Raw genomic sequence first — 12,734 nt, 5'->3', positions numbered from 1 at the left:
AAAACTAAAGGGCAGGTGCCCACACAGAGGAAGCCCAGGCCTCTCTTCTGAGTATGGACAATGGTGGATGGGACAGGGTTCATTCCCATGATTGTTAAGGACTGTCTAGGAACAAAACAGGAAAGCAGATCTAGATTACAAATTATATTTCCTGCTGTGGCATCATTATTGGTAGAAATGTGTTCAATGGTTATTTAAAAATATGTTTAACTTTATGAGTTCCCATTGTGGCTCAGGGCTTTAAGAATCCGACTAGGATCCATGAGGATGTAGGTTCAATTCCTGGCCTTGCTCAGTGGGTTAAGGATCCAGCATTTCCACAAGCCATGGCCTAGGTTCCAGATGAGGGTTGGATCCAGGGTTGCTCTGGCTGTGGTGTAGGCCTGCACCTGCAGCTCCGATTTGACCCATAGCCTGGGAACTTCCATATGCTGCAGGCGTGGCTGTAGAAAGAAAAAAATAAGTATTTAACTTTGAAATTTAAGAATAAGGAAGGGACTGCACTATATTCACACTCTCTGGAAAGGGCAACTGACAGGATTTCAGCAAATTGCTGTTGGGTTGGTGAACTTTAGTTTTTATCCCTTCAACTTCCCAAATAAATCTTACTTCTTTAGAGTCAATTTATATTTCCCCGTATCATGATGCATTTTACACATTCAGCTCTGCTAGTGTTCTTTGCAGCCAGCCAGCAATGATCTCACCGTCACCTACACTATAAATCTATCAGTGAATAAACAACATCATTTTTATTTCAATGCTGATGACACACTACATGTCAATTTGGCAGTTAAATAATTTATCTCTCTTTTGGGTGCAATCTGCCAGGCTTATTATAACTCTACTTCTGATATTCATTTCATGTTTAATAGTTCCTTGCCTCATGAGGATGCCTGTCAATCAGTTAAATTGAAATGTCATTCTGACCTTTCATTGGAGACAATTTACTTTTTTCCTTTTCATCACCAGCTTTTCTACATTTTATTCAAATTAAAAGCCTTAATCACAAGTATTCAGAAACTTTATACTAATTAACTTTACAAAGCTCTGAGCTCGTCAACATTCCTGACACTTTATCTTTGCAGAGGTTATTCAGCTGAGTCTGCCTGAAGATCAGAAACTAAGCATCACCGCGGCAACCGTGGGACAGAGTGCAGTTCTAAGCTGTGCTGTGCAGGGAGCACTCAGACCCCCCATCATCTGGAAGAGGAACAATATTATTCTAAATAACTTAGAGTTGGAGGACATCAATGTGAGTACACAGAGGTTGTATATGATTTATGTATTTCATTGGATATACTCAAGACTTCCTGAAGTCTGAGGAGCTTAGAGAAATCAGATGTAGAATAGAAGACAATTATTGGAACATTGTCATATCCATCCTATTATCCAGAAGGTGCACTTACAGGTCATTTGAAATTTTCCAAATCACTTGTATATGTGTGAGAGGGTTATGTGTTGGCGGGATCACATCAATTTAAACCACAAAGGTCTGGCTCTAAGAATTTCTCTAATTACCATTAGTTAATCACAATATATTTGCTATTATAGTTGAACAAACACCGTATAGCTTGTGAAGTGTAAAAGTGGGTAAAGGCAGATTTTTTCTTTAAATACTTCATAATATATTAGAAACAATTTAAATAAATAAAAAAAAATTTAATTGCTGCACCAGTGGCATATGGAATTTCCCAGGCCAGGGATTGAATCTGAGCCACAGCTGCAGCCTATGCCACAGCTATGGCTACACCAAATCCTTTAACCCACTGTGCCTGGCCAGGGATCAAACCCATGCCTCTGCAGCAATCTGAGCCATTTCAGTCACATTCTTTTTTTTAAATAATGATTTTAATTTTTTAAATTTATTTTTTAAATTATAGTTGGTTTACAGAGTTCTGTCAATTTTCTACTGTACAGCGAAGTGACCCAGTCATACATATTTTTCTTTTTCCCACATTATCCTCCATCATGCTCCATCACAAGTGACTAGATATATAATTCCCAGTGCTATATAGCAGGATCTCATTGCTTATCCATTCCAAATCCAATAGTTTGCATCTATTAACCCCAGATTCAGTCACATTCTTAACCCACTGCATCATAGCAGGAACAGAAACAATAAATATTAGTAAAACAAATACATGGTTTATTTTTCCTGAATGAAGAAACTTCATCATTCAGTTTTATTCCTAGAGATTCAGAATCTAAATTCAATTCAGTAGGTAACAAACCCAAAGAAGAAACAGAAGAAGAACACACTCCAAGGAACTTCTGTTCCTCACATGCTATCTGTTGAAAATGAGCATGATAAACTGAACATCATCTTTTATGTTGAAAAGAAGTAAAAATCACATGTTATGGGATATTCCTGAACATGAAATGGGGCAATTCTCTGCCTTAGTGACTTTGAAGTTCTATAATATCTTTGCATATAAACACTAGATATGCTTTACTATTGCTCAAGAAAGGCATCACCTAACCACCTATTATTTTCTGCTTCATAAAAACCCCTAAAACACAGGATTAAGAGGGTCACTCTTATTTGTTACATTTTACTGATATTGTTGTTTAATATCCTTGAATGCTTTAAAAAAGAAAACTCTAATTTTATTTATTTCTTTAATTTTGATAAAATTTTTCTAAATTTGCTTACATCTGGGAATTTTGCTCAGAGTATATAGAGAATAATGTTTAATCCCACAAAATGTCAAGAGCGTTGAAGATTCTTTGAGAGGTATGGCCCTAGATAAACTCATCTTGGGTTTGCATTATGGGTTGTCATATCTACATTTATGCTTTTTTAAAAACTGAGTAAAATTGGTACATATTATGTTTGTTTCAGGTGTAAAAAGATGAAAAATTTAATCTTTGTATACACAACAAAGTGATTACTATAATAAGTCAAATTACTATCCATAGTCATACAATTGACCCCATTCACCTATTTTACCAACCACATTAATGTTTATAATGTGATACCTACCAATCTGTACTCTATAGCTCTGAGATTTTTTTTTATATTCCAAATATAGGTTAAATCATATTGTATTTGTCTTTGACTTATTTCACTTAGTATAAAGCCCTGGTCTGGTATCTAAAATGACAACATTTCCATCCTTTTATTTGGCTGAGTAGTATTCCATATATTTGGCTGAGTAATATATATATATAACATCTTCTTTATCCATTCATCCATGGATGGATAAACAATTTGCTTCCATATCTTGGCTATTGTAAATAATGATGCAATGGACATAGGAGTGCATATATCTTTTAGAATTAATGTTTTCATGATTTTGAATAAATACACACAAGGGGAATAGCTGGGTCATATGGTAGTTCTATTTTTAAATTTTTTTTTTTTTTTGTCTTTTTTGCCATTTCTAGGGCTGCTCCCGGGCATGTGGAGGTTCCCAGGCTAGGGGTCTAATCGGAGCTGTAGCCGCCGTCCTACACCAGAGCCACAGCAACATGGGATCCGATCTGCATCTGCAACCTGCACCACAGGTCCAGACAACGCTAGATCCTTAACCCACTGAGCAAGGCCAGGGATCAAACCCGCAACCTCATGGTTCCCAGTTGGATTTGTTAACCACTGAGCCACGACGGGAACTCCTCTATTTTTAATTTTATGAGGCATCCCATACTGTCCTCCACAGTGGCTGCACTAGCTGACATTCCCAATAAGAGTGCACAAGGGTTCCCTTTTCTCCACATCCTCTCTGGCAATTATTACTGTATATATTTATTAAGCTCAACTGCAATAATGTATTTTTTAAATCCAGTGTTTTCTTATTGATTTCTCTCTGGATGATCTGTCCACTGATGTAAGCAAGATACAAAGTTCCCTGCTATTTTTTCAGTGCTGTCAATTTCCATCTCTATATCTGCTAATATTTTCTTCATATATTTAGGTGCTTTTTGATGGGTGATTATATATTTGCAATATGTATTTATAGATATTATATCTGCCTGTTGGTTTGACCACTTTATCATAATGCAATGTCCTTCTTTGTCTTTTATTATAGACTTTGTCTTAAATTCTACTTTGTCTACATCAGCTTTCTTTAGGTTTTCATTTGCATTGCATGTCTTTCTATTCCTTACTTTCAGTCTGTGTGTGCCTTTAGATCTGAAGTCAGTTGGTCTTTTTTTTTTTTTTTTTTTTTTCAATCCTTTGAGTCACTCAATATATTTTGATTACATTTTGTAGAGGGGTTACTTTAAAGTCCTTATTGATAGCTCTATATTTATTGCCACTTTATTACTTGTTTTTGGCTTTGTTTTTTCCTTAGGGCTGCTAGGGGTCCCCACAATCCTGGATCCTTAACCCACTGAGCAAGGCCAGGGATTAAACCCACATCCTCCTGGATACTAGTTGGGTTTGTTACTGCTGAGCCACAGTGGGAACTCCATTAGCTGTTTTATAGTTCTTTTTTGTTATTTTCTTCTTCTCTTCCTCTCTTACCTTGTGATCTGATGACTTTCTTTAGTGTTATGTCTAGATTCCTGTCTCATTATCTTTTGTGTAAGATAACAGTTTTGGCTTTGTTGTTACTGTGAGATTCACATATAAGAGACTGCATAAAGTCTATTTTAATGTGACAGCAATTCAAGTTTAAACACAATTTTTTAAAATCTACATTTATTATTTTATATTTTTGACATATTTTGCATAATTTTCTTTTGCATATCTGTTATCTAATTATAGTAGTTATAGTTAATTATACTGCTTCTGTCTTTTAAGTCTTATACTCACTTTATAAGTGATTAATCCATTGCAGCTACTATACATTTGCCTCCACCAGTTAGATTTTTCCTCTTATATTTTCTTGTGACTAGTTAGAACCTTTTCTTTTTGACTTAAAAAATTCCTCTAATAGTTTTTAAAAGGTTGATTTGGAGATGGTTAACTCCTTCAGCTTTTGCTTGTCTGAAAAACTTTTTGATCTTCCATTCCATTCTGAATGATAACATAATAACTTTGCTAGATAGAGTATTCTTTTTTAGATTTTTTTTTTTTTTTGAGCACTTTGATATCATGCCAATTCTTCCTGGCCTGCAAAGTTTCTATTGAGAAACGAGCTGATATTCTTAAGGGGGTTTTCTTGTATGTAATAGGTATTTTTTTTTCTTAAAATTTAAAATTCTCAGAATTCCCATCATGGCACAGCGGAAACAAATCCGACTAGGAAACATGAGGTTGCAGGTTCAATCCTTCACCTTGCTCAGTGGGTTAAGGATATGGTGTTGCCTTTGGCTGTGATGTAGGTCGCAGACGTGGCTTGGATCCCGAGTTGCCATGGCTGTGGGGTAGGCTGGCAGCTACAGCTCCAATTAGACCCCAGCCTGGGAACATCCACATGCCGTGGGTGTGGCCTTAAAAAAGAAAAAAAAGAACCAAAAAAATTCTCTCTTTAACTTTTGATGTTTTAATTATAATGTGCTTGGTGTAGATTTTCTAGAGCTCATCTTTTTGGGACTTGTGCTTTCCTGATCTGGATATCTGTTTCTTTCCTAGGTTAGGGAAGATTTCAGCCAGTATTTCTTCAAATATATTTTCTGGACCTTTCTTTCTGTCTTTCCCTTCTGGGACCCCTATAATCTGAATGTTAATGTGCTCAATGTTATCCCACAAGTGATTTAAGATTTTTTTAAATTCTTTTTTCTTTTTGCTGCTTTGTTTGGGGGAGTTTGACTGTTCTGGCTTCCAGGTCACTTATTCATTCTTTATTTCATCAAGTCTGCTTTTGAATTCTTCTAGTGATTTTTCAATTAAGTTATTATATTCTATTTCTGACTGCTATTTGGTACTTTCTTATTTTTTTAATATGTCTTTGTTGAAGTTTTCACTTGTTCATCCATTCTTCTGCCATGTTTGGTGTCCATTACTTCTAAAACTTTATCAGGTAAATTACTAATCTCCATTTTTAAGGTTTTGCTACCCCCGTTCCCCAGGTTTTACCTTGCTCTTTTGTTTGAAACATATTCCTTTGTTTCCTCATGTTCTCGTATGCAAATATATACAATCTTGTGGGACTGCCTTCATAACCTCTGCTGGCCTCCAGTCCAAGTGGTTTGAAGATGCCTCCTTATAGATAGTTGCAAAAATCAGGGCTCTAGATGAGGGAATAAAGTCCTTTCTGGGAGGACCAGGGAGCTATAACAAGGCCAAGGGAGAGCACAAAGGTGGTATCTCTGGCCTGTGTTCCCTGAAAACTCCTTTGTAGCCTCTAGATATGTGGTAAGTCTCATCAGGCTGATGCTCTAGGACAAGTACATAGTCCTTTGTTCCAAAAAGTCTGGGGTGTGTTTTAGTCTTCTGTCTATGTTGTGTCCTGGGGATGATAGCCTTCTAAGAACTGTCTCTCCATTTGTTTCAATCCTATGGAGCTCAGAAATATAGGTCATCTTTGCCATCCAAGCCAGGTGCTTGAAGGGTGTCCTCTGAATGGACTCCATGTACTCACTAGCTTCAAAAGAGCCACAGAGGTGCCTGGGTTTGAAGTGAGCCTGAAAACTTCATCAGGGTCACAGGAGGGCTTGTTGGTTGGGAAAATCCACCAACTCCGGTGGGACTGGGGTGGGGGAGTGACTTGGGCCTGTGGCAAACCGTGAGCTGCAGTGAGGCTATACGTGAGTCAAGGGCAGGATAAGCCCATTGGCTGCAGCAAGACCACATGAGAATCATGGGTGGGGTATGTGGGAGTTTATGTGGATGCGGCAAGCCAACAAGTACTAGCAAGGTTGAGGGAGCACAGAAATGGGTGTCCACCAGGGTTGGCTCTACCATGGTTGAGTGAGAACTGTTTCAAGAACAAGATGGGCCTGCCAGTGCCTTCATCCCCAGAAGAAGCCCCAGCAGACATCTGTGCCCTGAGGACATGTTAAGATTAGCTAGTAAATATCCTTCATGCATGGTCTAGGCATTTTTTGAATTTGTGTTTTTGTGTTGGGTCCTGATATGAGACTGCAAGTGATAAAAACAGGCTTTCCAGGTCCCACTGCCTTTTTCGGACATAAGCTTGAACATAAGCCCCTCTGTTTTGCAAAGCTGGACTTTTGGGATTCTTCTTTCCAGTGCAGGTTCCAAGGTTTGGGGTGCCTGAGGTGAGGCTCAAACCCCTCACTCCTCAGTGTGACATTTGTCATTGGGAGCTTCCTCTTGTTTGGGGGTTGCCGAGATGGTTGTAACTTCTCTGGGGAGACTGTGTCTCTGCTATTCTGCCATCTCAGTGTTGTCCTTTTATCTTTTGTTGTGGAGAATCTGTTCAGCAAGTTTAAGGACTTTTTCAGAGGGAGTTGATGAATCGATCTATTTGGTATGTTCATGGGAGGAAGTAAGTTCTATACAAACATCTCAAACCATTTTCTACATTTAATCTTTTACTTTTCATTGTCATCCTTACTATCAAGTTTACCACTGTTACTTAAAAGAAGCCCATGGTGTTCAGATTTGAATATCTCAAAATAAGCTCATCTGAACTGTTTCAAGAACAAGGGGGAGTGTGTTGTAAGCAATATTCACAGAGTGATAGTCTATGGACAACTTGAAAAAGTGGATACATTCTTGTGCATAAGTCTTGTAAATTAATTTGCTTAATTTTGACTGTTATATTTGACTTACATTTGTCTTAATCTTGACAGTTCTAGAATCTTAAATTTCAAAAAGAATGATTATAGTTGTTATATCTCTAAAATATATACAAATATTAGATGAATTCTGGCATCAGTAAATTGACTTTTATTGGATGAAGTTATTTTGGATACATTTCATAAAGCAGATAAACACTGAGAACTTAAAAAAATTTCCAATATTTAGAAACTTTCAATTTCATTTCAAGCCACATTTAATTAAGTCGAAAAAGCATTAATAATCTGTAGTGTTCACAAACCTACCAGCCTTTCAAATAAAACTGTGGAGAATTTCCACAGATGTCTTTGAAAAAAGGGCCATTTATTCAACTTCCCAATATACTCCTGGTGTTTTCATTAATTTCTATGACAACACCTGCCAAATTACCAAAATATATTTAAATGCATTTACCAATATAACCAAAATGTGACATAAAACAGAAAATAGCACTTATTGTGTTTTTCTTTATACTTCTTTCTACTGGATTAATGTGTGCTAAAATAAGACCATGTTAAAAACTATGTATTATATACATATATTCAGCACTGTCTCTGGTGGTCATCTAATGTGATTTTTGGTTACTAAATACCTTTTGAACACCCCTTTACATATTTGGCGATGCTTGGATGTTTGTGACCCCAAAGCTAGAAACAAATTTCTTATTTAATTAGCCATTTAGGCCGTTAGGGAGCAGATATGTGAATAAAACTCTAATAAAGCAAATACTAAACCAGACTTCATTTTGTAAGCAAGGACAGAAGAATGCAGGTGCTTTACAGAATCCATTCGGCCCACCCATCCTTCCTGGTGAGTGCTGTGACTGCAGTATTCTGCTTTCAGAAAGTCTCTACAGTTGTTCAGTGTTCCGTGGGATCTCCAGCTGGCCAGTCTCAGTGTGTGGCTTGTGCATCTTTCCTGGCTAGTATTCCCCAAGCTGACACTCTGCTCTCCTGGTTATTCTGTGACCTTCCTAATATCTTTATTAAATCCCTTTCCTTCTTGAAGCTAGAAAAATAGCTTCTATTGTTCATCACTATGAATGTTGTCTAATTATATTTTGGATTTAATATGTTAAGAAATACCTGTAATTATACCTCCTTACAATATATTTTTCATTGTGCCATATAGATTTTTGACATGTTAAAAAATCAAGATGGTCTTACTATAGCAAAACATATTCTCATTTTGTTTATAAACAAGACTGTCAGAAAGTTCAGATATGAGCCAATTTTTTATACCTTAGTAGTACATTGTCTATTTTCACACAAGTGGGTTTAATTTCTATTATGTCGTTAAATTTATAATGCTTTTTTTGTATCTTTCTATTAGCAATCTCATGTTAATCCCAGATTTAAAGTTATACCATTACATTTCCACAGATATCATATATTCATCCATTTTGGGGGTATGTTTGTCTTCAGTCTTCTTTCTGCCCAAATTCCTGAAAAAGACAATTGGCTTCAGCTCTGGTATTTTTCCTACTGAGCCTAAGTGCTGATCCTGGTCTGATCAGCTATGACCAGGGGATGGAGATGAGGACAATGAGGTCGGAGTAAGACTTTCCTACTGACCTCATTGTCTCCAGCTGGCTCCTGGTTTGCAATTTCATTTCAGGAAAGAAGCACAATTATGGGAGGCAAGGTGAACATAAAGACAAAGATATAGAATTGAGAGAAATGTGGGTAAAAGATAGAACTGACTGACAAGATTGATAGTCAGAAATGAAGGAAAGAGAGGACTTGAAATATAGCACTTTGGGGGATGTCTTGACTTTACCAAGATTATTTTGGGTACATCTTTTGATAACAAAATTTTTGTTTACCTTTGTTCGATTTTTTAATTTTTTTTTAACTTTTGTATTAAAGTATAGCTGATTTACAATGTTGTGCCAATTTCTGCTGAGTTTTCCTTTGTTTTATCTGAGGAAAAATAGGCCTAAAATTTTTTGTATCTTATTTTTATTATCTGTAATTTTCCACCATTCATTAGGTTATATTACAACTCGTCTATATTTAACATTGAAATTGAATTGTCATACCAACCTAGATTCCGGTCCTAGTTTTGATACTTATTAGCTATGTGATCACAACAGATTGAGTGAACTTAAGCTTCTGTCTCTTCATCTGTAAAGAAGGTATTATTATAAAATTTATATGATGCATAAGAGGTGCTCAACAAAATATGTTATTTTCTTACCACTATTGGTAGCTTGATTCTTTGATATGGCATTGTGAATCACATTGAATATCGTGAATCACACTGAATAACCATGAAAATATTATTTTTTTAAAATAACCTAATATAATTAATATTACTAAGACTTTCAATAACCTTACAAGTTACTTGTTAGATAAAATGCAGAACTCAGCTTAATTTGAATTTCAGATATGTAATAAATCAATTTTTACTCTAGGTCTATACCAAATGTGCCATGGGATATACCCATATAAAAATCATTCTTGTCGCTAAGAAATTTAGCTTTAATTGGGTATCAATATTTTGTTACATCTGGCACTCTATTTACCTGAAACTCGTTTGCTTGAATACTGCATTAGGCTATGGCCTAATGTGGCAAATAAAAAAAAAAAAAAAAGTTACTGTTACTATGGCTTATATCACTGAGATGAAAAGTTTGAAATGCTAAAAGTTCATGTAAATTTAAGCCCTTGGCTTTGTAGATTTCCTTTCAATTTCGCATGTCAGTATTTATTCTAGGATTTTTTCTTCCTATTCTACCTAACCTGTGTTAGTCATTACATCTAGCGCTGAAAGGAAAACTGGAAAAAATAGTGCATTAAACGGACAGAAGTTTATACTTTCATAAAATATACTGACCACAGATGATGGGATTCTTCTGTGAAACATCTGAAACTCAATTTCCTATCTTTTCTGCCATTCCAAGAGCGTGGATTTCATCTCCAACATCATCTTAGGGTTCAAGGGAGCTGTAGGAACTCCAGCCACCAATCTACATTTGATCAACTATCATCTAGGCTCACAGTAGTACAGAACAGGTGAGAGATAAATGGCACTTATTCCTGCAAGGCCCACACTATTTATAGGTCATCCATGTGCCATAGTGGCAATAACTACACCAGAGAGGCTGGTAAATGCAATCATTTGGCTGGGCATACTGCTCAGTCGTTTGTTATAAAAGAGCATCAGGAGAATAATCTTGACCTCTCTTTACAAGGCCATCTAAGATGTTTTATTTATCCTCTGTCCTTCTGCATTGATTAAATATGAATATCCCTCTAAATTCAAATTCGAACAACTCTGCACACTTTAGATCCTTTCCTAGTTGCATTAGCCTTCAATTTATTTATTTGTTTTGCTTTTATAGTCTGTTCCTTAAATATTACACTAATTTTTTTTTTTTTTTTTTTGTATTCAGTCCAATGATCCTTCCTTCTGATCTTTTTAAAAGATAGTTCTACCCCTGCAACTATCTGAAGTGATTCTCACCATGTACAGTTGATCTCCATTTAAAGCAAAGCATTCTTCTGGAAAAAAAAATCATGGACAATAAAAAAAGGGAGTATTTTAATTCAATCAGGATCCAATTCCTGGTGTGGCAGCTTGCCATATTATATCATTTTTTTAATGCTAATTTTCTAGTGTGTAACTGACAAAACTAGCACTTTGAGATAACATATCGAAGGATAAGAAATGAAATGTTCATTTGTCTGTCTGGATTTTTAAAGCCATTAAATGTTTAATATAGAATTTTATACCTTATTCTGGTAAAAATGTTTCAGAATATGTACTATGCTTCAAATTTAGAAGTAAAATCCCTAAGTCATACTTAGCTTCCAGAGACTAAAAAGTCTCTGTAACTCAATTTTTTATATTTAAAGCAGTTTGAAAATAACTTTTCCCTTTAAATGTGTGAATTTTAAAGTTCTAATATATGAAAGGGACAAATTTACCCTTTAGGCTATTCACTGATAACAGAGCTGAAAGTATGTAACACTGGTGAAAACAATTTAATTAGCAAGATTTATTTTTAACTTTTTTATGACCCTACAATGTTGTCTTCCTCTATGGAACATATTAGAGTATGCCATTAAAACTAGTTATTTAAAGGAAGCTAAATAATAATAATAATAATAATAAAAGGAAGATATTGACTTTTTTCTTCTCTAGACTATAAACAATCCATTTATTTTCCTCCCTCAACTAAATACTCAGGCATTTAATGTTTGTAATATAATACATCATTCATCATGTAATTTTTATCGCTAATTCATTTATATTATAAACCCAAAGCCATTGTGGCTCTTAAAGTCCAAGTGAAATCAGAGAATATTTATGATACAGAATCCTCCAGGCCAAATCAAATAGGAAGCTTTGGCATGGCTGAGGAAGTTGAATTTCTTCCACGATTATATAACAGGCAACGTGCATTCATCTTGCACCTAAATATATGTTATGCAGATTCATTACTAATTGTTAACATGATGAAATTGCCTGTGAACATAAATATTGCCCAAGAGTGTGCCGCTTGAAAATGAGTATTATTTCTAAATTACTTTCTTTTTCTGCTGATATAATATATCACTGCATTTTACAATTCACTTCTCAAAAAAGTCTTAAAATCAGTCATTTAAAAACATTTTTAAATGTCTTCGGTCCCATTCTTTTGGAACTACTCTTGCAAATAGCAGTGTATAAAGATAAAATAGCAAATAAAGGAATGAGTGAAATAAATGTTCACAGATCAGTTCGTGGAGTATCTCATATTTTTTAATTTTTAATGTTAGGGTCAGTTTTCAAAATTATGGAAGATCATGTTATTTAAATAAGCTTATGAGGAGTAGTAATATGGAAATATGACCTCGCTGCAACATATTTTTCTTTCAATAAGAACCATGGCCAAATAACTATACAGATTCTTAAAGTGATGAAGCATGTTTTTATTTTTATTATTATATCTCTGAACCTGGGGCTTCAATTATTATGTTTAAGTCGATACATTCCAAATTATACTTCTACTTGAAATTTCTCTAAGTGCTATTTTCTTCATCAGAATGTGCCAAATTCAAGACATCTTTATGCCAAAGCAGACAACACTGATGTGTTTCCTATTCCATTTAAA

The 12,734-nt window shown here is 35.3% G+C and overlaps 1 protein-coding gene across 4 annotated transcripts in view; it reads left to right on the top strand.

Moving 5' to 3' along the window:
- FSTL5 (follistatin like 5) overlaps positions 1 to 12,734 on the top strand; it is a 788,662-nt gene that overhangs the window by 540,138 nt on the left and 235,790 nt on the right. For all 4 annotated transcript variants that reach the window (XM_021101310.1, XM_021101309.1, XM_021101308.1 and 1 more), the window contains exon 7: positions 1,086 to 1,252. In XM_021101310.1, the coding sequence (XP_020956969.1) occupies positions 1,086 to 1,252 (167 nt within the window). The remainder of the gene's footprint in view (positions 1 to 1,085; positions 1,253 to 12,734) is intronic.

The sequence above is a fragment of the Sus scrofa genome, chromosome 8 (genome assembly GCF_000003025.6).
Source record: "Sus scrofa isolate TJ Tabasco breed Duroc chromosome 8, Sscrofa11.1, whole genome shotgun sequence".
Classification (NCBI taxonomy): Eukaryota; Metazoa; Chordata; class Mammalia; order Artiodactyla; family Suidae; genus Sus; species Sus scrofa.
This window is presented reverse-complemented; position numbering and strand designations above follow the sequence as displayed.